Source organism: Tasmannia lanceolata, unplaced genomic scaffold, assembly GCF_043159265.1.
Source record: "Tasmannia lanceolata isolate RefF3 unplaced genomic scaffold, GAP_Taslan_0.1 ptg000003l, whole genome shotgun sequence".
NCBI classification, from domain to species: Eukaryota; Viridiplantae; Streptophyta; class Magnoliopsida; order Canellales; family Winteraceae; genus Tasmannia; species Tasmannia lanceolata.
In genome coordinates, this window is record NW_027518680.1 from 13,894,964 (window position 1) to 13,920,583 (window position 25,620).

General features: G+C 39.6%; 2 protein-coding genes across 4 annotated transcripts; one reads left to right on the forward strand and one right to left on the reverse strand.

Annotated features, from left to right (window-relative positions):
• Positions 1 to 1,195: 1,195 nt before the first annotated feature.
• Positions 1,196 to 13,603, reverse strand: LOC143851958 (early nodulin-93-like). The gene is made up of 4 exons (XM_077361475.1): positions 13,321 to 13,603; positions 13,096 to 13,157; positions 7,857 to 7,932; positions 1,196 to 1,657 (listed from the first exon to the last, which is right to left on the reverse strand). Exons 1-4 carry the CDS (start codon positions 13,427 to 13,429, stop codon positions 1,566 to 1,568), a joined length of 339 nt encoding a protein of 112 aa, XP_077217590.1. The 5' UTR covers positions 13,430 to 13,603; the 3' UTR covers positions 1,196 to 1,565.
• Positions 13,604 to 17,152: 3,549 nt separating this feature from the next.
• LOC143861402 (O-Glycosyl hydrolases family 17 protein) lies at positions 17,153 to 25,418 on the forward strand. 3 transcript variants are annotated; one of them, XM_077372336.1, is made up of 4 exons: positions 17,155 to 17,471; positions 22,742 to 24,051; positions 24,417 to 24,447; positions 24,939 to 25,418. In XM_077372336.1, the coding sequence occupies exons 2-4, from the start codon at positions 22,950 to 22,952 to the stop codon at positions 25,051 to 25,053; spliced, it is 1,248 nt and encodes a 415-aa protein (XP_077228451.1). In that variant the 5' UTR covers positions 17,155 to 17,471; positions 22,742 to 22,949; the 3' UTR covers positions 25,054 to 25,418. The 3 variants fall into 3 exon arrangements, with proteins under 3 accessions (XP_077228446.1, XP_077228451.1, XP_077228441.1); XM_077372326.1 differs by having other exon boundaries at positions 17,156 to 17,471; positions 22,780 to 24,051; XM_077372331.1 differs by lacking the exon at positions 24,417 to 24,447 and having other exon boundaries at positions 17,153 to 17,471; positions 22,780 to 24,051.
• The last annotated feature ends 202 nt before the right edge of the window (positions 25,419 to 25,620 follow it).

A 25,620-nucleotide genomic window follows, 5' to 3' on the forward strand; every position in this document is an offset into this window, starting at 1 on the left:
CGCCTACCACCACTCCAGCTAACTATCTGCAACCCAAAACACATATCCTAACCTAACACCCCGGCCCTTCTAGCCCCAACCTTGCACCTCGATCAAACACATCGTTTACCCTCAATCTCCAGACGGCAACCCCAACGCTAACTCCGGCTACCCATCACCTCCTCCACTCAACGCGGCCCCCAGAATCAGCGACCCACGGCTTCCCAAAGCCCTTTGCCGGTCAATCGCGACCATTTTCAATATCCCACGTGCTTTCCGCATTTCACGAGGGGGAGGAGGGTTCGGAATAACAAGCCGTCTCAATATCGCCGTCCGCATCCTTCATCAAACTTTTTCTTCACCGCCACCATCAACACCTCCACATCCAATCTCCTCATTTTTTCCCCCGAATCCGGCCACCCTTTTTTCATACTCCTGCCACGTCCACCACTTTCGACGACTCACCAACCCACTTTCTTTGTCCACCCTTCCCAGTTTCGATCATTTTCCCATTAAATCCGGCCCACTCGGACCCATATCCAGTTATTCTGCACCTCCAGCCACCATTGTTGCATCCCCTGCGAAATCTGCCCAAACCCGGGCATCATCCGGCCGCCAACACCTCCCTTGCCCATCGAGGGAGAGAAACAGAGAGATCAGAAAGTAGAAGAGATAGATCTAAGAGAAAGAGGAACCAAAGAGATAGAAAAGGGGGGGGGGCAGAAAAAAAAAAATAGAAAGAGAGATCAGGGAAAGATCAGAAAAATGAAAGAAAAAGAGATAGGGGGAGAAAGAGAGAGATCAGGAAAGGAGAGAGAGAGAGACCAGATCATACATCCAAACATAGTTTTTGGATCAAGTGGTATCGGAGCCAGTTTCGTCTTCAACCTGAGATCGTGAACAATGATGAACACCCATGTTCCATGACAACAAGCATACAAAGAAGAAGACCTAGTACTTGTACCCATCGACCAAAGAGACATGGTAAAAGATAACAGTCGTTCAAATATTTTATCGGATAAAGAGCGAGATGACGACCCTCATGTCGATGATGTCCCAACTAACATCTGCCAGGAGGCATCGACCTCACAACTAAATCCTTAACCTACCACCTGTGAGAAAAAGGTAGAGGTCGAAGGTGAGAGGAGGAAAAAGAAGATCGGGCACCATAGACATCAAAACTCCAAGGAGAGCATCCCAGTCTAACCATTCAAGGTGAAAGCCCAAATCGACATACCCTTATATTTCAATAATGGCATTCGTTACTCATTAGGTTGCAAAATTTCATGAGATTTACACAGGGATCACTTATTACTGTTGAGAAAAAACAAAAAGTCCTTTTCAGAGAAAACAGGCTAACCATGCATAAGTTGTAATACAAAACACAGTTAATTCCCTACTCAAACACATTCAAGACAGAGAACTGAGGGATAAAACCTGAACATTTGTAACAGTTTAAACATTCGCAAGGCCTTTAGAGAGAACTAGCTACCAGTTGGGTTGCACCATTTATTGGAAGCCGCGCATATAAGTCAAGCCATATGTTCGGAATGCGTGCACCCATGTGTGTCCAAGGACCCAACCCATCAAGCCGTTTTCTTTAAATTGTCGATACTGTTTCTCCTTGCACATTCTAAGATGGTTTTATCAGCAGTAATGAAGTAGGAAGCAATGGAAGCTGTACACAAATATAGGAAACAAAAACTCAGTTGTAAGTTGTAAATGTATCTAAAATTGCAAAATTGGAATCAGATTTTACATATAACTGTACAAATTTAAACTGTTTTTTTTATTGGTAAAAAACTTTCATTGAAAAATAGACCGACATGGTCAAATACAAAGAAACAGAGGAAAGAGCAACAGAGCAAGACAAGCAAATAAGATGAAATTTAAACTAACTTAAAGGCATAAATAAGAAGGAATGGAAAGGAAAATCTTTTGTCCCTCACAAATCTGTGTTTTAACTGGCATTTTGACCAGTAAAAACTAAAAAGGTTCATAGTATTGTTAGGTGTATACAGAGAGTGGGGAGGTATATCAGTGTTATATGTGTTATTTATTTGTTGCAAGTTGCAACCTCATTAAGGGTATTATGGCCAGTGTAATATATTGTCTATGTTTATATTAGAAGAAAGAGGTCTCTGGCATCCTTGAGCATTTGACACATATTTCTCTTTCTCTTATTTTTCTATCTCTTCTCTCTTTCCTCTCTTCCCATCCTCGTCATCGTCGATTGCATCATCACTGTTCGATTCAAGCAACGTGGTATCAAAGCCAAGTTCCTTGGTTGTTTGATCTTTTCTACTTGACCGTTATTACCAAGGTTGCTAGGGCGGGAATCGAAGGCTCCCGGGATGGTTGGAAGCGAGAATCGTGAAGTCGTCAGAGAGTCGTCGGGGAGTCGCCGGGGAATTATCGGGGAATCGCTGGGGAGTTGGGCATCGCCAGGGAATCTCCGGGGAATCACCGTAAAATCGCGTCTCACATAACATTAAACCATGGTTCCCAAAAGTAGGAATCGGGTTTCCGGGGAATCATAAACCGCGATTCCCAAAAGTGGGAATCGGGTTTATGGCGAATCAGAATCCGGATTCCCAGATTTTGGGGATTTGAGAAGATTCCCGTTTCGGATTCGAAAACCCGGGAATCGAAGGTTCCCCAGTCCCAGGGAAGAATCCTACTTCCTTGGTTATTACACCATTTCACCACTGACATCAGTCTCATGCTTCACTGATGACAGCCCTTATTTCACGACCTTTGCCAAGTGGTTTTCTGGCAGCTTCTTACTAGAACTATTCCTCGATCCAAGAGGGGCTCTTCTAATGTCTAAAAATGGGATGCTAATAATTCCATTGTCCTTGGTTGGCTATTCAACTTACACAGGTGATAGCAGCATGCAAGCAAGGGGATCGATCTATGGGGGGCATTTCAGTTTATTGGAGAGTACATGGGAGGAGCTCAGTCATTATGAGCACCTATCTAATTTTTGAAAAGCTGCTAAAATTGCTAAACATAAGGAGAGACATCATACTTGTTTCTTGATGGACTTCATCCAAAGTTTGAACAAACTAGGATTCTTAATTTCTTACTCATCATCTTCCTCCTCTCAAAACTATATATTATTCTCTTTGCTGAGGAGCACTCCAGTTGTTCCTCAAGATAGTGCCGTCTCTCTCTCTCTCTCTCTCTCTCTCTCTCTCTCTCTCTCTCTCTCTCTCTCTCTCTCTCTCTCTCTCTCTCTCTCTCTAACTGGTCGTGAAGGAGGGCTTCATCGAGGCCATAGTAGTAGTAGTGACCATACTGCACGTGGGCATGGTAGCTCTTCTATGATCTGTTCTCATCCATCTGCTCACACATTTGCCACAAATTCATCTTATGTTAATCTACGGCATCATTTGACTCGCTTAGTTCGTTGAGGGTTGAGATGCCAGAGATGATCCATGTCACAAGCTGCTCTCAGGCTCACACCATCAATCCAATTGAACCTTCCTCTTCCACAACTGTTGATCTTCCAGGTACTTCAGCTGTATCTGCCTTTACTGCCACTTTCTCACCCTCGTCTTCTCGTTTGATCATTGGCTCAAGGGCAGCGAATCATGAGACCGATGAGTCTCAAAGTTTCACGTTGTGTTTCCACCTTCCACATCTACTTGAGTTCACTTAGTTGATGGTTCTTATACTCATGTTACCCTCATAGACAATAAATCTTGTGACACTTGAATCTATCTTATAAAGTCTAAACACGAGGTTTTTCTAAGTTTAAAAAGTTTTATGTCATGATTCAAATCTAGTAAGGAGGCTGTACACCAGCACTGTGATCTGAGGGATGTGACTATACCTCTCATTCAGTATACCTCGAATATTCGGCTATATAAAATTCTAATAAAATTCAATCAATCTAGGGTTGGCTGTATATTTCAATTTTATGATCAGATGTACCCATTGGATTTAAGATCAAGATTGATCACTAGAGTCCAAGTTAAAAGCACTCAAATCCGTTTGTTGGATTTAAAATCAAGCTGAGCAATAAATAAGATGGTTGAGATTCAAATATGGCTGTGGAATTCAAGATCAGGTCTAATCATTTGAATCTAGCATGTTCTAAGTCTATAACAATATCTCACTGGAACTTTTAAATCTTAAAATCCCAATGGAACTTTTGAATCTTGAGATCATAAAAAGCAGAGTAATAAAGATGAAAGAAGAATATGGTCGATTGGTCGTTGGATTTACGATAAAGTTTGATCATTATACAATTTATTGCAATCGAATTCAAAACCAATGTCTCATGGGAACTTTAAATTCTTAAAATTGAAAAAAGAAACAGATAACGATTCGAGTTTATAATGAGAAGATAAGATGAGAAGATAAGATGAGAAAGCTTGAGAAATACTTTAGATAGAAGAGATGGAATGACGAATACCAAGGACATCACATTGGCAAAAACGAGGTCCCTACCCCCCCCCCCCCCCCCCCCCCCCTCCCGCCCCAAACACACACACACACACAGACCTCCTCACTTGATTCTAGACTCTTCTGAACCATGGACTTAAGACAGATGTGGGCCTTCTTGACTAAGAACCCTAAAGTGTAGAGAGTTCCCCTCAAAACCCACAAAAAAAAAGAACCCTAACTCAAACCTCTCAAAAAATAAGGCCTCCCCACTTAAACATGTCATGGAATTTGATGGGCCCTATCTTTATTACAAAATTCACATAAGTGACTTGACTATATGGACATGAATACACTAAAACACCACTAATTACTCGAAGTGACTCATTAAAAATTTAAAACCCAATGACTAAAAAAATGGTATCATCATGTTTAGCCTCTTTTCTGAATTGTGGAGGATGGTCGCCATCACATTTCTTTACCCTTTTTGAAACGCAAAATCTCTAAAACATTTATCTTCCTAAAGAATAGCAAAGTCAATTTACCATAACCTACTAACTAGACTTTTTTCACTCAATACCTAAAATAAGAAGCAACATAACCAAGAAAAACTTACTAAATGACTAGAAACACCACGCCAATGCTTGCACCAGGAGGTGGGGTTGTCAAGTGTGTGAAACAGGTCATCCAAATTTACTTCACAATATTCTTCGAAAATATGCAAGCTGAGAAGAAGCGTTCTAGGAATATTCAACTCATCATATGAATTTGGCAAAACCATGTGGCACTCGAGACCTAAGAAAAGAAAAAAGATGGAAACAATAGACTCAAAGATAGATGGCTTCCTCCTTTCCCAAATAAATGAAAACCCCAAGAAAGGAATTTTCGAAGACCTTAATTTGAAACCCCATTCACGTTTCTCTTCCATTTTTTACACAGAAAATCTCTAAAGTATTAACATCAATAGAAAGAATACCAAACTCCACTTACCAAAATCTAATAACAATACTTTTGTTTTCACTCAACACGTCAAATAAGAAAGCAACTCAATCAGGAAAAACTTCTAGACTTTTGTTTCACTTCAAATAAGAAGCAACTTAATCAGGAAAAACTTCCTAAATGTAAAAACACTATGTTATTGCTTGCACCTGGAGGTGACGTTGTCAAGTGTAAAACTTGTCATCCAAATTTATTTACACTATATTCTTTTGAAAAAAAGCAAGCTGACAAGCAACCTCGTGTTAGAAACAAGGGAAAACTAGTGAAAATTTAGGACTTGTGCATACGATTTCTCCACCAATCATGTGGTTTAGAATCTATTGCTTACTTGCACCTCCCACTTCAAAGCACATAACCAATATATGGTTCTATTTTCGTAAATCAGGTTAAGAATTAGAGCCTAAAAGAAAAGATCTCTCCAAGGATACGATAAAATAAAGAATAAATGAAGAATACCAATCAAGAAACAAGAAGATATATAACTTGGAGGAATATTCATCACACCTATGGAGTTGGCAAAACCATGTAACACTCGAGACTGAAAACATATATAAATGCCACAATCAAATAGAATGACGGCATTTAATATTGAAGTAGAAGATTTACGCGGTTGTACTCAAGCTACAGCTAGAGGCCGCACTAGCAAATGCAGTTCTTTTATATGTGGTCAACTCTATCATTGGTAGGATACAACGTGCACAAATAAATTTAATCCCCACCAAATGGAACCAGTATTAAATCTAACGGCCCTCCACAATCTTCAATCGGCATTGGAAGGAATCTTCCAAAGAATTCGCCCCCAAAAAATAACTCCCACGCTGATTCACTAGAAAAAAGCTTGCATAAAATAAAACTTCTTTTCCATTTCCCTTTTTCTTTCAAACATAAATACTATGGCTTGTTTTGTATTATGAGAACTGATGGTGAGTCAAAAAAAACTGATTAGTGTACTCCAATTTACGTTTAATTACGAGTCCAATAATCAGTTTTGGACTCAATTGGTTCTCAAAATCCAAAACAAACAGGGCCTAAGCATTTTATTAACGAAAGAATAATAGTATAAAATATAGACTGGGGTGGTCAAGAAAAGAACAGCAATGGTGACAACATGAAAAACTGATCATCATCCACAACTAGCTCCCACCCTCCAGCTCCCTCAATTAATGAGTCAGCTTCCAAGTTTGCCACACAGTGAACATGGAAAATGAAACATGCATTCGCAGGCCACATCAATGTTCTCCTCAATTTGTTTAGCATGTCTATGAGGAAAGCCATTAGTTCCCAAAATACAATTCTTAAGAATGAATCTCCTTCTATGGCAAATGGTCCTTGAAAGTTGCAGACGAGGTACCTCAAACCTTACCTTAGAGCTTCCTTAACTCTAATTTGACCTGATAAAACCAATCTGACATCAACCTAAATAATCCCAAAAGGCATGGTTTTAAACTTTCACCGAGACGTGTTGGTTTTGACCGGCATGAATCCAAGGTTCAATCCTTTCTATGCGCCCACATAACCAAAAAAATGTATATATCCAGGAAATATTCTATTAAAGATGGGTAAGTTGAAAAGTAAAAGAAATGGCATGATCATCAGCTTTCAAAAAAAAAGTGAAATATCCATGCTTAGAATGAACCTTATTGTTCCAAACACGCACGACAGTACATGTCACTAGGTGTTTGATCTTGTTAAACCCTTAGGAATAGTTGTCTTTATTATGTAATCATGTTAGGGGTACATATGTGCCTATTCTAACATTTCCTAACGTTTCATCTTAAATTTCCAACATTTCCATGGACTTATAAAAACTTCCATGATTTTTACAAGATTTCCATTGACTTCCATAAAATTCCATGAAGTACTTCCACTGTCGTGTCGTGGATACCAATATCTGAACTGAAACTAAAGTTTGATTCTTTGCTCAAAGGTACCCCAGCACCCTCTAGACACAGAATGATCCAAAGCTTCTTGAATTTTTCAAAACTAGAACCATCAAAATATAGTTGACAGTGATCCATAGGCGTGCTGCTCCACCTATAAGAATCATTACAAAACTACAACCCACTGAGTTTCTTTCATAACTATAAAGACTCCAACATGTGGAAGCATGGATTAAGTTTTCGACTCATGATGTTATGTATGTATCTTTGCTTTTGTGTTATGTCCCATGACCAGGTGCCAAGTGGGCTATAGTCCATAAGAAGCCTTCGCTTGTTATAATTCAGGGATTTTTAATGATTACAACAATAATATCTGTAATATTAAAAAAACAATAATATCTGTGTCCAGATGTAACAAGCGTCATGTCTACAAAGAACAATGAGAATGTTTCATGGTTCTTCACATTAGCAGAAAGTCTAGATGTTGGGTGAATTTAAAAAAAAAATTAAAATTAAAGCAAACAATGTACAACCTGATGTTTAAAACATGGAATAGAGTAAATGGGATAGAAAATTCAATTATCCTGATTTGAAATTTAACAGTACCTCCTGATATGATGAGCGCCTGTGCAGTATAATTAAGGTTAGCCTTTGCCCATGGAATAACACGAACGCCGACCAACTGAAAGATAAAACAAAAGGAAAAAGGAAAAAAATCAGAAAATAGGAGATCCTGCCGTATGAAGATTGAACCCCTAACCTATTTATATTTTGGAAAAAGAAGTCAAAAGCCTAAAAAGGAAGGTTGATTATTATAGACATGTCTGGAATAAGATGTTTGATCCATTCATTTTATATGACTGAACTACCACCAAAACTAAATGCATAAACCATCTTGACCGTCCAATCAATGCACATAACCTTGATCCTCACTAATCCTGACATTCAATAGATTGTCCATGTGTTGGATGGTCTAAAGCTTAAAAAGTCGCCTTCAATTCGATGCACCAACCCATGAACTACCTCTGTTTTGGGAAAGTTAGCAAAACATATGGGCAGTCGTGTACAATAAAATGGATGATTTGGATCAGTTGAAACTTGAATGGTATTGAAGATACATCCCATTCAAGACGTGGCCCGTCAATTAGACAATCTGGTTCAATGGGCATGTGCAGAGAGAACATGGTAGAGATCATTTATATACTGAACTATGGTGATAGTTTATTCACATATCATCTTAATAAAACATAATTATCTGTAAACAGTAATAAGAGTCAATTGATATGCAAATTTATCTTCTTTGATTAAGTATTTAAGTGTGATTTAAATTCAAGAGGCTTTATCTACGATATAAACTTTTATGTTTTTATAAAAGAAATTTTTAAATTTCAATCTTTGCCTATTTTTCCTTTTGGTGTTTGAAGTATACTTCATTATTAATCTGACATGATTTGGAACAAGGATGGGATATGTTCATAAACACTCTCACCTGTCTTCTCCTGGTTGTGATTACACTCATGTGGCACACTGTGGCAAGGTGTTTTGAACTGCTTCAATGTGTGCGAGGGACTAAGCACAAGGTTCTCGGAGAGCTTTTTTCATATTCACATCGCCACGAGCAGACCCGTACTAATTCTTTTCATTCAGTTTGTGATGGTTTATGGACAAGGCAGCCACCAGATTAACCCAATAATAAGGTTTAATGGACTAGAGATGGATGAACATGGACCAGATTTGGCCCTTGGGTTAAGTTTGTTCATAGATGGAGGAGCTGCCCCTTCGTGGGTTGTGCCCACATACAGATGACCTTGGTGTTAGTACAGGGAGTTGGACGACCAGAACAGCAGAAGAGAACACATAAAGGAGGGTGACTAGGAGGGAAATGGAACAATCCAGTTAGCTGTGCACAATCAAGAGTCCTAACAGACCCAATTGACAAGATCAACCTGAGATATATGGTGGCAGACTAACATGCACAGTCAACAAGATTATTAAGAAGTCAGTGCTATTGGAACAACAACCCTGAATCTCTAAATCTAAAGCTTATAACTTGTCTTCTTCATGGTAAAATCATTGTTTAAAATTCATACTCAGCTGAGAACTCGGCCAAGGTAAAAAGAGTCCACTAAGGCAAGTCAACGTTTGGCATAGTCAACTTCTCATTAACTCAGGCGAGACGAAGGAGTTTTTGATTAACTTGGTAGGGCAAAACTTGAACTCGGATAAAGACTTGGGCAAGGTAAAACTGAGTCGACTCAAGCAAGTCAATGATTAACCCGGCAGTGAGGGACACAGATCATAAAAGAAAACTCACCTTAGTGGCAGAAGCCCATGTCCACAAATAACAATTTGTGATTTTGTAGGTAGGTTTAAATCTTTTACCGACCCCAACTAGTTTGGGACAAAGGCTTGGTTGAGTTGAGTTGAGTTGTAGGTTTAAATCTTCTCAGGCGAGATTTAATTTGTCCTTTTTTTGCTCCATTTTGAACTTCTATTTTGAAGGTGTTCATGGAAAGACATGATACTTGTGTCACTTCAAGGTAGTGCAAATCTTCAGTGACTCAGTTGAGATTGGGCATGTTTGAACCCGGGAGATCTTGAAGCCACATCTTTTGCACGTCCGGAGACTACAACTACTTTCAAGAACTGGGATATGCAGTTCACCTATGAGCCTCGTTCATTTTAACAGTAAATGAATCATCGTGATATTTTGAGATAGTTGCCTCATGGCTACTGTTAATTTGGAATGATCCAAACCAAGGCCTCATATAAAAAAAAATTAATGGAAACAATTTACAACAATGGAAATGAAAATAAATTTTTTCTACGCAATTTATTGTGCATATATCCTTGTGGAATAAGTCCTCAAGTTCCTACAACATTTAATTCAGAAGCTTCTAGAATTGTACAAGTACAACCACTCAAGAAAATGAAGCTATCTTGGCTCAAGCACACAACTGGTCTGAGGTCATCATACAATTTTGAACACCCTAGCAGATAAACCTATGATTACAACAAATGGTCCAAGGTCATCATACCATTTCGAATGAGATTCTAGGTTGATGGGCTGCTCCACTCAGGTGAGATCCTTCCTACTACCATATTGACTATGATAGGTCCCCATAGTACATGTATAGATCGGCAATGTTGAAGACAGAAGAAATAAAGACATCCTTAGGGAGATTCAATAGATAAACGTTAGGACCCAACCGCTTGAGGATCAGATAAAGCTCGAACACCTACCCCAACGCTTTAAATTCCTACCAATACACTTGAGACCCTTATTTCCTATATAGGTGGTTGTTTTGGGCCTTAGGAATATTTCTCTCTTATTATTAGTTTGTATTCAGACCCTTTGGTTTATTGCAGCCATATACATGAATATATATATATATATATATATATATATATATATATATATATATATAGAGAGAGAGAGAGAGAGAGAGAGAGAGAGAGAGAGAGAGAGAGAGAGACGTGTTTCTAAGCACATGCTCAAAAACACATGTGGCTCACATTTTTTGGGGGATCCAAAGCATTCATTTGGAAGGCCCTTCCATGGATAGGGTGTGTACCAAAAATTAGCCCTATAGGATCATCCTAACCCAATCAAAGTTGGAGTAGAAAATGGACGAACACTGTGTGTCCATGTTTCTGCCCATTTTCCCCTCCACAAATGGCAGGGTTAGGATGATCCTATAGGGCTGATTTTTGGTACACACCCTATCCATGGAAGGGCCTTCCAAATGAATGCTTTGGATCCCCCAAAAAATGTGGGCCACATGTGTTTTTGAGCATGTGCTTAGAAACACTTTCCTCATATATATATATATATATATATATATATATATATATCCTGCTTCTTTGATGAGAAATATCACTGTCAATGCTTTCTTCAGATTGGTTTTTTAAGTTTGTTGCAGACTAACAAAAAGTGAGCATCCTTGGCTGGTTTGATAGGAAAAGGATAGGAGGATATAAAAGGGTTGTGGGGGCAGGAGTGGGGGCGATGGAATGAAAGTAGGGGTTCCTTGGGCTGTTGCGATAACGGACAAGAACATGCGCCGGGGGAAGAAAAAGAAAGCCGTGGGAAGAGAGACATAGAGAGATAAGAAACAAGAAAGATGCAGAAATAAAGAGGAAGTAGAGAAGGAGAGTATGGATTGGAGAAAGTAGAAGAGAGAAGGGAGGAAGAGGAAGAAAAGAGATGGGAAGAAGGACGAGCGCGAGATTTGCACAACCAATCTTGCAAATTCCATCTCCCTTGAGCCTCTTATAAAGTTGTTTTAACGAATGATTGTGGGGCCTCCCTCTAAGCCAATGAGATCCCTTTTAAACGTGCTCGCTAGTGACTACATACACATGTGCAAGGATTTGGGTGCAAGGATGGGGTGGACGTGCATTTCATGCTTTGTACACTTGCAATGGCCGCATGCAATGTGGTTGCCCTGAATTCTTTTCTTTTGGCTTGTGGCAGTTTGCAGACAGAGCCGCTGCCACTCTAACAAAACTCCAAGGTTCAATGAACCTGAGACGGATGAACATGGACCAAGTTTGGCCCTTGTAGAAACTGGCAAGTCAGTTCCTAGGTGTGGGCGGTAGGATGAACAGGAGAAAAGACCAATCTGGTTGGGATGTACACAACAGAGAACCCAAAAAAAGAGCCCAAACAAAAAAGACTAATCTGGTTGGGATGTACACAACAGAGAGCCCAAACAAAAAACCTGTGGGCTGAATAAACCATCTTGAATCTCTGAGTCTAAAGCCCTGTTTGTTTAAGATTATGGAAACTGATTGTGAGTGCCAAACCAATTATTGAACTAAAAACTACGTTTAAATTTCAATCCAATAATCGTTTAGCACTCACAATCAGATGCCATAATCTTAAACAAACAAAAGAGATTGTGATTGAATACTCAAATTACTCATAGAATCAGTGTCCACAAACAACAATTTGTGATTGTGAAGGCAGACCTTTAGTTTGTTGTTCTGAATCTACATTAACAACAGAGGAAGAGGCTAACCACAGATTGAGAAATCTAAGATGATATTTTGTTTGTCCTCTTTTTGTTCATATTTGGAATTTCTGTTTTGAAGGTTTTCACGAAGAAGGTGAAAGGATCTACCCGGCTCAAATTGACTTAAGTCTAATCCTGACACTAGTTGGGTTCGTCTACATGGATCATTTTCTTCCATTCTATCCTATCCGGGGTCATGTTCTCTGTTATGTTCCAAGCACTCAAGTCTTTCCTCAATGTTTCTACCCGAGTTGTTTTCGGTCTGCCCCTACGTCTTTTTACTCCATCAATTTGGCGCGAGTCACTTCTTCTCACTGACCCGAACCGACCCTCAACTCAACTCAACTCAACTAAGCCTTTGTCCCAAACTAGTTGGGGTCGGCTAATGAATCCTTTAGAAAAATTTCACGAAGAAGGTGAAAGAATCTACCCGGCTCAAATTGACTAAGTCTAATCCTGACACCAGTTGGTTTCATCTACATGGATCATTTTCTTCCATTCTATCCTATCCAAGGTCATGTTCTCTGTTATGTTCCTAGCCCTCAAGTCTTTCCTCACTGTTTCTACCCAAGTTGTTTTCGGTCGACTTAGCACGAGTCACTTGTTTTTTTTCTTTTGTTTTTTTTCTTTTTTTTAATAGGTAAGCTGGGGTTAGGCACGAGTCGCTTCTTCTCACTGGAGCATCCAGAGGCCTAAGTTGGATATGCCCAAACATCAAGAGAAACACTAATTGTGTGAATTCAATGTAGTTTTTACATTGACTCAACTGATTTTAAATTAAAAAAACAAGGGCACAACAATCAAATTTAATAAACCAAGATAGATACCGTGGGCACCGCGCTAACAACAGCAGCAATGGAGGCCGCCTTAACGCCTGCACGAACACCCTCTGCAAATCAAAGAGAAAACAAAGTATAACAAAATAGGGGAAAAGTAATATGATTTTAAAAATAAAAAAAAAAAGGACCCTTCATGAAAGCAAAATTCAAATTAAAGGTTAAAATTATGACATTGAATAGTCAAAATGAAGTGGGTCTTCTTTTTTTTGTTACCTTGGGTGCAGTTTTTTGCATTTAGGGCTCTCTGTTCATCAGGAGAAGCAATCAAAAAGGATTTTCTTGTGTTAACCCAAGCATCTCTCATTTCTGATGGAATACCCATTTTCTTCCTGGTAGTAATTCCAAGATCAAAAGAGAAAAGAGAAGATTTTTGATTCGTGATTCACTCTTTGGGTTTCAGTTTTTGGGGTTCTTTCTTGCTGCTCTATATTCCCTTGTCTGTGCATAAGATACTGAGAACGAGGCCAATATGCGCATGCGCGTTCGTGTTTCACGTGGGTCTGGGCCCAGATGACTTGGGTGTGACACTGTAATGCACTCCCAAGGAACCATGGGGGTGGATATATCACTTCCCTTAGCAAAATAGGTGAATGTTTGTTAATTTATGGACACACAAGGCCAGAACATGCATCACCCTGGGAAAACATAACATGCCATGATCTAATTGATTGATAGATGTCTTGATCTGACTTGATGGATCGAAGGAGTAAGAATGGATAGAGATGGAACCTATCAATAATAAGGGGAAATCTCCTATTTTTATCTATTGATGATTAAGATACCTATATATTCGATCCATAAGAAAGAAACCAATATGTATTTGATGGAGTCTACATCATACAAAGAGCGCCCGAGTGCTTTTGAGCTAGCTCAGTTCTCTTATCCATCGGTCCAATGCACTGGGCTCATCTCATGTAGGGAAAAGCTAAAATGTAGCCGTGTTGTTGTTGTTGTTCACTGCCTCAACGCATCCCCTTGTCTCCCTGATATTGTCACATAGAGTGAGGAGTTGAGCCTGAATTGGCGAACCGAAGTCACTTTTGGAACCATACTTCATGTAGTTAACCCATTTCCAATCCAATGAGAATGTGCACAGCAAACAAATGTGAGCTACTATACCCAATCCCCCACTGGCCATCAGGGACCAAGTGATCAGATCACTTGCTCTTCCATAGGGGACAGATGCACGAATGACAACACCATACGTCAGTACATCGCACATCAGCCTCCTACCAACCGTTTAGGTTGCACTAGCAAGATCCAGCTAAGGTAAGCAACTTTGTGCCGCGGCTCCTCCACTTCACGGGGTCATGCAAATGGTTATTATTGTATTATTCAAGAAAAATGCTTGAGTAGGGGGGGTGACCTAATTGTAATATAGTGAGGCGCACCCACTACTGCATAGTGGATCCCAACCTTGATCGATCTATTGCTTAAAAAAAAAAAAAAAAAAAAACCTTGATCGATCTAAGCCATCAATCCAATGGGTCTTGCTTCGGATCTCCTACAAAAAAGAAATCACACAAATCATTCAATCCTAACATCCAATAATGTGTAATTGTAGCTGTTGAATGTGAATTGTTGGAGATATGTAGCCTTTATTCAACACCAAAAAAAAAACACATAAGTAAATGTTACCATTGGATGATTGATTTGATTTTGGGGTCTTAAAGGCATATCAAACAGACATTTTGATCAACCTAAGGTAGGAGCCACCACTTCACAGTAGTCATATCTCATTGGGTTGCAATGAGGTCACACTATACAAAAGACTATTGAAAACATAACATAGTAGGGACGGCTGTTCAGAACATTCATCCTTGGCACATGTTCATCTTCCTAGCATTTTTTGTGTCAAATGTCTCAATTTAAATCCTATTTTATGTAACGAGCGTATAGATATATAGATATTTTGGTCGTTTGAGCTTATCAGCTTCTTATCATTTCCCTTCAACACCATGTCAAGGCCCCATTGAACCAAGATATCTTTCACTCTCTTTTTGCTCATTGACCGAAACTAATCACGTTACGAGCCGGATTGGGTTCGTAACAACCTCACACACACTTTATGCAAATAAGATACAAGAAACACAGCCTCAGCAATAGCATATGTGGCTCATGTCATACCTGCTGACTTACTAGGACTAGGATGATTTTAGAGAGAAGAAGAGAATCGGACAAAGACCAATGTAAGCAAGAGATGTGTCCAACCTACACTCAGTAGAGTGTATGGGAAACCAAAAACACAAGAAACTAGTGAAGTGGTGGAAAAGCTGAAAAGAAGGGGCCGAATTTCATTTTCCATAGTTAATGGCTTTCAAAGAGACATTAAATAAGATTAAAAAGGAATACAATTTACAGATAAGGACGAAATTACCCAGAGCCAGCTACTTATGAACAAAGGTAAAAACTAGCACAGAGGTAAAAATGAGCAACCTCACACTTTGTTCAACGTTGGACTTTCTTATCTCCAGCTCTTATAAGCATTTTCTTCTTCATATTTCATTTTCATTCTAAGTAAAATCAAAGGCAATCCACACTAGCTAACCTTAGAAGCCTACCGATAACTATTTGGGTTCATACTAAAGTTGCAAACTGCAAACCCAAACCAACCTAGCCAATCAATCAACTTGATGTGGCCAAACTCTACATAGATCTCGTTTATGTCATACGGGTGGGCCTAAACTCTACATATATCATGTTGATGTCACATGGGTAGGCCCAAAATTCTACATAGATCATGTTGATGTCATATGGGTGGGGCCAAACTCTATAGATAGTGATGCCATGTGGGTGGGCCCATACCCTACATGCATCATGTTGATGGGCCCAAACTATACATAGATCGCGTTGATGTCATGTGGCTCGGCCCAAACTTTACATAGATCCTATTGATGTCATGTGGGTGGGCTCAAACTCTCCATAAATCGTGTTGATGCCATGTGGGTGGGCCCAAACTCTGCATTGATCATTAGATCGTGTTGATGTCATGGATGGACCCAAACTCTGCATTGATGATCATTTTGATGTCATAGATCGGCCCAAAGTGAATAGATCATGTTGATGTCATAGGGGTGGGCCCAAACTCTGCATTGATCCTTAGAACATGTTGATGTCATAGATGGGCCCAAACTCTGCATTGATCATTAGATCATGTTGATGTCATAGATCGGCCCAAAGTGAATAGATAATGTTGATGTCATAGGGGTGGGCTTAAACTCTGCATTGATCATTAGATCATGTTGATGTCATAGATGGGCCCAAAGGCCCCAAACTCTGAATAGATAATGTTGATGTCATAGGGGCGGGCTCAAACACTACATGCCATTGGAACTCTCCACAAAATAAATCTCATAGATGGGCCAAAACTCTGCACTGATCCTTAGAACATGTTGATGTCATAGATGGGCCCAAACTCTGTATTGATCATAGATCATGTTGATGTTATAGATGGGCCCAAACATAACATGTCATCAAAACTCTCCACAAAATAAATCTCATAATTAGTCATTACCCACCTTCAAAACAACCCCATGATCAAATCATCAATCACAATAGTGACATAGAAGAGCGAAAAAATAAAAAAGAAAAAAAAAGAGAAAACGATCCCTTATAAAAACAAGTGGAAATTTTAAAAAGCAATGATAAATTCGCACCCCCTGTAGGATAATTTGCACCATAGTAACATAAATTGACGATAAAAAAAGGGAAATGATATATCTGCCCCTTTTGATCACCAGGAACATCCCCTATTAGTGTATCAATGACTGAAAAGGAGCTGTTGTACTTTTGTCAGAAGAATTCAATGGCCTTGATTGCCACAAACACTGACAGAGGGTGTTCCCGGTGATCAAAAGGGGCGGAAAAAAGCGTTAAAGTCTGCCACATAACACCCACCCCCCTCTCCTTTACAAGGGGTGCGAGTTATCCTACAGAGGGTGCGAATTTATCATCGCCTTTAAAATTATCTCAATCTTTTGGGTCTTTTTAGAAGAGTCATCACTCATTTTCAATTTCAAACGATTGAAAAGACCTTTTTAAAATTGTATTAAAAAACAGGCCAAAAGAGAACAGACCCCATTCCAAACAATCACCTATTTCTTTACCGTTGGTATGTCTGCTTCTTGGACACAGATACGCAGTTACGGAATCCAAATTCTTCATTACATTCCATTTCATAATCCCTTTGAAATCCACTCGAAATCTCCGTACATTTTTGTTTCTTTTCAGTTCTTACAGGAGAGAACTGAGAAGAGAATTTTTTGGAAGAATCGAATAAAGAAAGGGGGTTTATCTTGTTAGGGCAATGGAAAGATTAGGGTTTCTCTCTGTGATTCCACTACTACTTTTCTCGTTATTTGCAGGTCGGTCGAATCACAAAATCTCCTTCCTTTTTTTTTTTTTTACCTTACTTTTTGTGAAGTTTGATAATCGATAATTTATTTCATAGTTCACTCTATTTCTGTTGATTGTGATTGTTAGGTACTAGCTGTGGTAGAAGTTGGGTTGTTGTGTAAATATATAGGGTGGGTCTTAGCTTTTATGGGAAATGCAGATTAGTTTCAACCAATTTTTATGCTCTTGTATAAGAGGGACTAACTAACCCAAACAACCACTTTGTTTGTTCTACTCAGGCCATGTCTGGCCTGAGTAGAGAGACATGCGGGGTGGGTGGGAGAAGGAGAGATTTGAGAGGGCACGATTATAATGAGGGTGAGAAGTGGCTGAAAATCAGGAAAAATTCGATCCTATTAGCCACTTGAGACACTAGTTTCCTGATTTTTAGCCACTTCACCACTTGGAGACACTAGTTTATCGTAAAAGAGGGGGGCCAGTGCACGAGGCTCCCGCCATTGCGGGGTCTGGGGAGGGCTAGATGTACGCAGCCTTACCCCTGCTTTGGAGAGAGGCTGTTTCCGTGACTCGAACATGTAACTACCAGGTCACAATGGAGCAACCTTACCTTTGCGCCAGGCTTCGCCCTCTAGACACTAGTTTATCATAAAAAAAAAAAAAATCATGGTACTAGCCAACATGCCCTTAGTATCAGAGTCATTCGATCTAGGTATGCCAAAAAAGGCCCAGACCAGATTGAAAATATAAGAAAGAGTAGAAAAATTAGAAGCATCTATGAAAGACTTGATGGAGATAGTTTTCAAGGTGATGGGAAGACAGGCAGAAAGCTGTAGAAGATGGAAAATTCAGGCAGCGAAGGGGTTTTTCTACATCTAGAACCGGATGACAACGAATGGTCCATATCACGTTCTTCGGGCAGATCTTCTAGACGAAGTTTATTTGGTTGGAATTTCCCAAATATGATGGATAAAAAAAAAACCCAATGCGGTGGACTTACTGCGCTGGGCAATTTTTCCGGTCCTATTAGTTCAAGGTATTGAAGAAATGAAAGTCCCTCTATCTTCATTTCACATAGAAGGAGAAGCTCTCTAGTGGTTCCAATGGTATGAGAAACTTATAAGAACATGGAGTGGCAGGAGTTGAAACTAGCCTCGTATGTTAGAAGATGCAACTTATTAAAATATCCAAGTAATAATTGATCTCTTTTAATCATCTAAATGTGACTATAATAAGGAATCCTTAACTCGGTCCCCTTTCTATACTGAATTTTTTACCATTAAAAAAAAAAAACCAGGAACCCTTAACATGCATAAATTGAAAGAATGTGGTAACCTCACCATGCCTTTCCATTTTTGCCACACGAATGCTTTGGCAGATTGTACTTTATGATCTTTACTTAGTCCATCATCCTTGACTTGAGTTAGATGGCGTGTCTTTGCACAAGGAAGCAGGATTCTTCCCTGGGAGCCTTCGATTCCCGCTTTCGATTCCCACTCTGGCAACCTTTGAGCAGGATTCTTTCCTGGGAGTCTTCGATTCCCGCTCTGGCAACCTTGTCTTTGCATACTTGGATCTCCTTCCCCAATACTACTTGTTAAACACAAAACTTTATGGTTGTCTGTTACATGCAAGCAGAACGGATCGCGTATTAGGCCGAATATCTGAAAGATAGATATCTTTCTATGGTGTTTTCCCCTTTCCCTTCACTATTTTGAGTTGGAAAATATAAGAAAGAAAGAATGACCATAAAGAAGTAAGGTTTTGGTTTGCTTCGAGGGAAACCAGTACCTCCAAAAAGTTAGACGGCGCTAACAGAGAGAAAATCCATTCATAAAAACTTCTTGCTCTACAATGTTCCTACTTTGAGGAATGCTAGAGTCACAGGAGCCCTTCCAAAAAAATAGGGAAAGGGCACCCTCGTTGGTCAAAACCAATTTAGGATGGCGCAGAAAATCAGGGTCATAACTGCCACATAACTGCCATAAAGGAGTTTTGACCAATGAGGGCGCCCTTTCCCTGATTTTTTGCAAGGGCTCCTGTGAGTCTAGCATTCCTCTCCTACTTTATACAAGATATTCTCATAACTGAAATAAGCCTAAAAACTAGCAAAGAGATAGCAATAACTACCTACCACTAACATTATGGGATAGATGACTTATCCATGTTCAAACTACTTTGACTAACCAACAACTTTATTGACATCTGGACTAGTGATGTGGCCATCGAGTCAAGTATGGTGAAAGGGTTGAGCATGTAACATTCCTTCCCCTAGAAAAGACCCTTGTCCTCTACTTTGACTAACCAACAACTTTATTGACATCTGGACTAGTGATGTGGCACATCGAGTATGGTGAAAGGGTTGAGCACGTAACATTCCTTCCCCCTAGAAAAGACCTTTGTCCTCAAGGGTAGCTTCACATAACCTCCTTGTTCTCCTCCTCGTTGGCTACCTCATCATCTTCTGCTTCAGACCACCTACCTTCAATAATAATTTTTTGCATCTATCCTGGACTAAATTTTTCATTACAGTTAAAACAATGTCCTTTTTCTCTCTTTTCTTTAAGTTCCTCCGGACTCATCTTCTTGATAGGCATAGTTTTTGGCCCGGGACTCAAAGGTTGGTTGGGCACCAGCTTCCTCACCTCAAGCTCCGTCATACGTTGAATGTATTGATTGTGTGAGCTTGTGGCAGTTTAGTGTTGTCGGCTTGCAAGCTTGCGCATCATCCTTGGTGTTCTCCTTAAGTCCGCTTACAAAGTACCCAACTTGTTGCTCGGGTGTCAAGCGGCCAGCACGTATCAACAATCGCTCAAACAGGGTCTGATAATTCTTCACCAACGCAGTCTGTTGCAGCTTCGTTAAATCTCCAAAGAAGTCCTGGAATTCAATAGGGCCTATCTCGTGCTGAGACCCTTTTTAAAATCTTTCCAGGTAACGATCTCGCCTTCCTCCTTCATTAATTGATACCACAACTGAGCATTACCTTCCAAGCTGAAAGAAGCAAGAGGGACACGCTCCTCCTCGGGTGTTTGATGGAAGTCAAAAAACTGCTCGGCTATGCAAACCCAACCAGTCGGATCTTCTTCTCCATTAAACTTGGGGAAGTCTAATTTCACCATCCGGGGAAGGTAAAGTTCCTGTGGACCCCATCGTCGTGCCATGGGTTTGGCCTCCATTGGATCGTCCTACACCTCTTCGCTGTTGATTGTTGAAAAATTCACCTTGGTCAAGACTGTCTGTGATTTGATCGAGTTGCATCACCTCCTTGAAGTTGCACTCTTGATCCGCCTTCAAACTTCCCATCTCAGATTCCAATCGATTTAGGCGTTGGTCTGCCATGCCCGGCTCTGATACCAATTTGTTATGTGTAAGCGTAACAGATCGCGTATTAGGCCAATTATGTAAAAGATGGATATCTTTCTGTGGTGTTTTCTCCTTTCCCTTCCCTATTTTGAGTTGGAAAATATAAGAAAGAAAGAATGACCACGAAGAAGTAAGTGTTTGGTTTGCTTCGAGGGAAACCAATACCTCTAAAAAGTTAGACAGTGCTAACAGAGAGAAAATCCATTCATAAAAACTTCTTTCTCTACAATGTTCCTACTTTATACAAGTTATTCTCATAACCAAAATAAGCCTAAAAGCTAGCAAAGATAGCAATAACTACCTACCACTAACATTATGGGGATAGAGGACTTATCCATGTTCTAACTACTTTGACTAACCAATAACTTTATTGACATCTGGACTAGTGATGTGGCACATCGAGTATGGGGAAAGGGTTGAGCTCGTAACATCATCCCTTGTGGATCTTTGGCTGTTGCACCGCTTCCACCTAGAGTCGGCTTTGGTAATATCACAGTTTGGCCTTAAGGTAACTCTTTCTTGTTGTTAATATCTGTTTTTTTAATGGTGAAAATTTCATTAAAGAAAAGGAGAAGACCGAGATGGTCGAAACTCCAAATTACATAAGAAAGAATCAAAACCAAGAAGAAAAATAACAGAATGAACAATTTTGGGGGGAAGGAAATCAAACAAAACCAAACTCTCCCGCCCTACTCCTTGCCGAGCAAGGCGATCTGCCACATCGTTTGCCGATCTCCTGATATGCTTGAAAATGATAGAAGAGTCTCCAATTTTGTCTTGGATCTCATAAAAAAGGTGAGCAAAACGTCAAGGAGGTATAGAAACGCCTTTCAACCACCGAATGACGTGCAATGAGTCACCTGCCACAATCGTCTTGTCCAAGAGATCTCTACTTGAGCTTTTTAAACCCTGATGAGCAGCCCTAACTTCCGCTTCACCAGCGTTAGCCATCCCAACCGGACCCGAGAAAGCCCACTATGGCACCTACACAGTTTGGCCCACTAGACCCCAAAATCCTCGTCACCCATCACAGAATACAAATCATCAGAATCACTCTTGTTAAGTAGAGACAATGTTGAAACTTCCTCAGAACAGACCGGACATAAATATATCGCGGGGCTAGCAATTTCTGAAATTTATGCTTCTGAAAATTGAGGTTTTCATCTTCACTTGTGGAGAGAATTATGTTTTCAATTTGGGAGTGAATAGCGGAGCACATTTCACCACCATGGGCATATTATACAGAACAACAATAGCATCATGGAGGTGATGCTGCCTCTTGCCCACAGTGGGCTCTGGTAGCCGGTCTTTTTTCCATGCTTGTTTATGCATGCCTCATGCGAGCTGATAGCTGTTTAGCTGGCTGGGCAGGCTTTTTCTTTACATATTGATCCTGAAGTAAGAACTTTCTTTCTAAGCAACACTCCTTGATATCTCTTGATCCCAAATCACTCATCAAATAAATCAAACTAACACATTGGGCATAAAATGGCTGAAAGAAAAAGGGAAAATGGAAAAGAGAAAAACTCTGCACTTCCAGCTTCTCCTTAGTGTATGTGTATTTTGAACGATTGACTGTTGTGCAGTAGGTTTAGTGTTTCTCTTCATAAAAAAATCATTTTCTGGGAAAATTTTCCTGTTGTAGTGAAATCCCATCATATAATGTACTTTTCAGCCCTTTAATTGCAATGATTATGCACTTCTTAACATAATTCCCTTTTCTGATATCTTCTAAACTATTACTTGTTAATTCCCTTTTCTGATATCTTCTAAACTATTACTTGTTATCTTGTAGTTTTATTTCATTACAATAATAAGAGTACTGATTTTTGTTTTTTGCATTTTTATTTTGTTCTATTTCTTTCTCCGTGTTGTGTTTTGTTGTTCTTCAATGAATTTGAATCAACCTTGACAGTTTTGACCATATCTTGAATTATGGACTCCGCATAACAGAGCTCTGCAGAGGAAGCACTATTGGAATCTGCTATGGACGAAATGCTGATGACCTTCCAACCCCTGATAAAGTCGCTCAACTGGTTCAACTCCATTCCATCAAATACATAAGAATCTATGACTCCAACATTCAAGTTCTGAAGGCCTTTGCCAACACCGGTATAGAACTCATGATAGGGGTTCCTAACTCAGACTTATTGCCCTTCTCCCAATACCAATCAAATGTAGATTCATGGATGAAAAACATCCTACCCTACTATCCTGCAACAAAAATTACATACATAACTGTTGGTGCTGAAGTCACCGAAAGCCCACCTAATGTTTCCTCCCTTGTGGTCCCCACCATGCAAAATGTCAACACTGCCCTCAGGAAAGTTGGGCTACATAAGAAGATCAAAGTCTCTAGTACCCATTCACTTGGCATCTTGTCTCGATCATTTCCACCGTCTGCCGGGGCTTTTAATAGCAGCTTTGCGTCCTTCTTAAGGCCCATGTTGGAATTTCTTGCAGAAAATCAATCTCCATTCATGGTTGATCTTTATCCTTACTATGCTTATAGAAACTCCCCCACTAATGTTTCTCTAGATTATGCTCTATTTTCATCCTCCTCATTGGAAGTTATTGATCCAAACACTGGCTTGATTTACAAAAATATCTTCGATGCTCAGATAGATGCTCTGTATTTTGCATTGATGGCTTTAAATTTCAGAACCATCAAAATCATGGTTACGGAGACGGGCTGGCCTTCCAAGGGGTCGGCAAAGGAGACAGCCGCAAATCCTGATAATGCTGAAACGTATAACACCAATCTGATCCGCCATGTCCTCAACAATACAGGAACTCCAGCGAAACCCGGAGAAGAGATTGATGTGTATATTTTTTCATTGTTCAACGAGAACAGAAAGCCCGGGCTGGAATCTGAGAGGAATTGGGGGTTGTTTTACCCTGACCAAACTAGTGTTTATAATTTGGATTTTAGTGGGAGAGGGGTTGTAGACATGACTACAAAGGCAAATATTACAAGTTCAAATGGAACTTGGTGCATCGCTTCACCTACTGCTTCAGAATTGGACTTGCAGAATGCCTTGGATTGGGCTTGTGGGCCCGGAAACGTAGATTGTTCTGCTATTCAGCCTAGCCAGGCTTGTTATCAGCCAGATACTTTGCAATCCCATGCTTCATATGCATTCAATAGTTATTTCAAACAGAATGGAGCTTCTGATATTGCTTGCAGCTTTGGAGGTGCCGGTGTAAAAACCACTAAGAACCCAAGTAAGTAACCTCAGCCTATTTTCTTTAGTTTTCATCAATAAGATGTCTCTTATCATAGATATTTTTAGGCCACCTAACAATATTCTAAGTGTCTTATATATATATATATATATATATATATATATATATTAGGCCACCTAATAATATTCTAGTACTACCTAGGATCCAATTTCCTTAAATTTAGCTTGCTGCCAAAAGGAGAAAATGGGATTGACTGCAAACTCATAAATTATTGAGCTGGATGGAAAATTTTTATTTTTTGTAACCTGACCTTCTTTTGTAACCAATGTGTGTATTTCATGTATTCTGTTTGAAATTCTTTTCTAATTGACTTGTATTCTATGGTTCCCCAACTGTGTATGCAGGCTATGATACCTGCCTATACCTGACATCCGGGTATGTTCATGATCCAAGTAGTATTTACATTTACTTTTATGAGAAATGATCCTGTGCACACTATATAATACTAAGACTCAATGTCTAAACCATCTTGGCTATTGCAATCAATGAGCCCTGTTTGTTTTGGATTTCGAGAACTGACTGTGAGCCCAAAGCTGATTATTGTACTCAAATTTACGTTTAGGCACTGTTCATTTGAGATTATGCCAACCGATTGCGAGTCCAAAACCAATAATTGGACCCAAAATTAACCATAGATTTGAGTCCAATAATTGGTTTTGGACTCACAATCTGTTGGCCTAATCTTAAACGAACAAGGCCTTAATATTTGCTTAATATTGAGTTCAACAATCAGTTTTGGACTCACAATCGGTTCTCAAAGTCCAAAACAAACAGGACCCGAGAGTGTCAATGCATTGTTTGCATGCATTATTGTTTCTTTCTAAGTATTTAGTTTTTTGTTAAATTATTTTCTTTCATCTGCGCAGGAACAATATCAGCACCAATAATTCTAATTTGTCCCAAACTTCATCTACTGTAGAGTATGGTTTCTCGATATGGATGTTAGGGAGCCTGCTTGTGTTTATTCTTTTGTGTCGTTAACTCCTGGCATTGCCTAAAAATGCATGTTTTTGAAGCTCAACGAGTCGGTATTGCCCAGAAGGACGAGTTCCAGTGGAAGATTTTCTTAAATACACGGCATGCAATGCTTAAATTACACATGTGCATGTCTCTGCTGTATTTATGGAGATCTGATCCTATTTTTGTATGTATAGAAGTTAAAAGAGAACAGACTGTGATTGTAGAATTTCTTCCATTCGTGCATGATGTGGGTTTGCCTTTCAACATTCAATTCAAGAGCCGAAGCAATTTGAATTTAAATTGTACTCCCGGCGCGATGGATAGGGAGTGTAACTATATCCTACATTGTACCAGTATTTGTTATATTTATTGCCATTTAAGGGTAATTATTGTTAAATATTTTTCACAAACCAATCTAGCTTTTGATCTCAATCTCTCTCTCAAATGGCAACACAGAGGAAACATTCTGATACAGAGAATCCTCCATAATTCTGTGGTATGGTGTGTTACGTGCCTAGATGGGTCCCACTTAGGGTAGAATAAATTAGTTTATATTTTGTGGAATTAACTCTCTAGTTGTTGGTATGG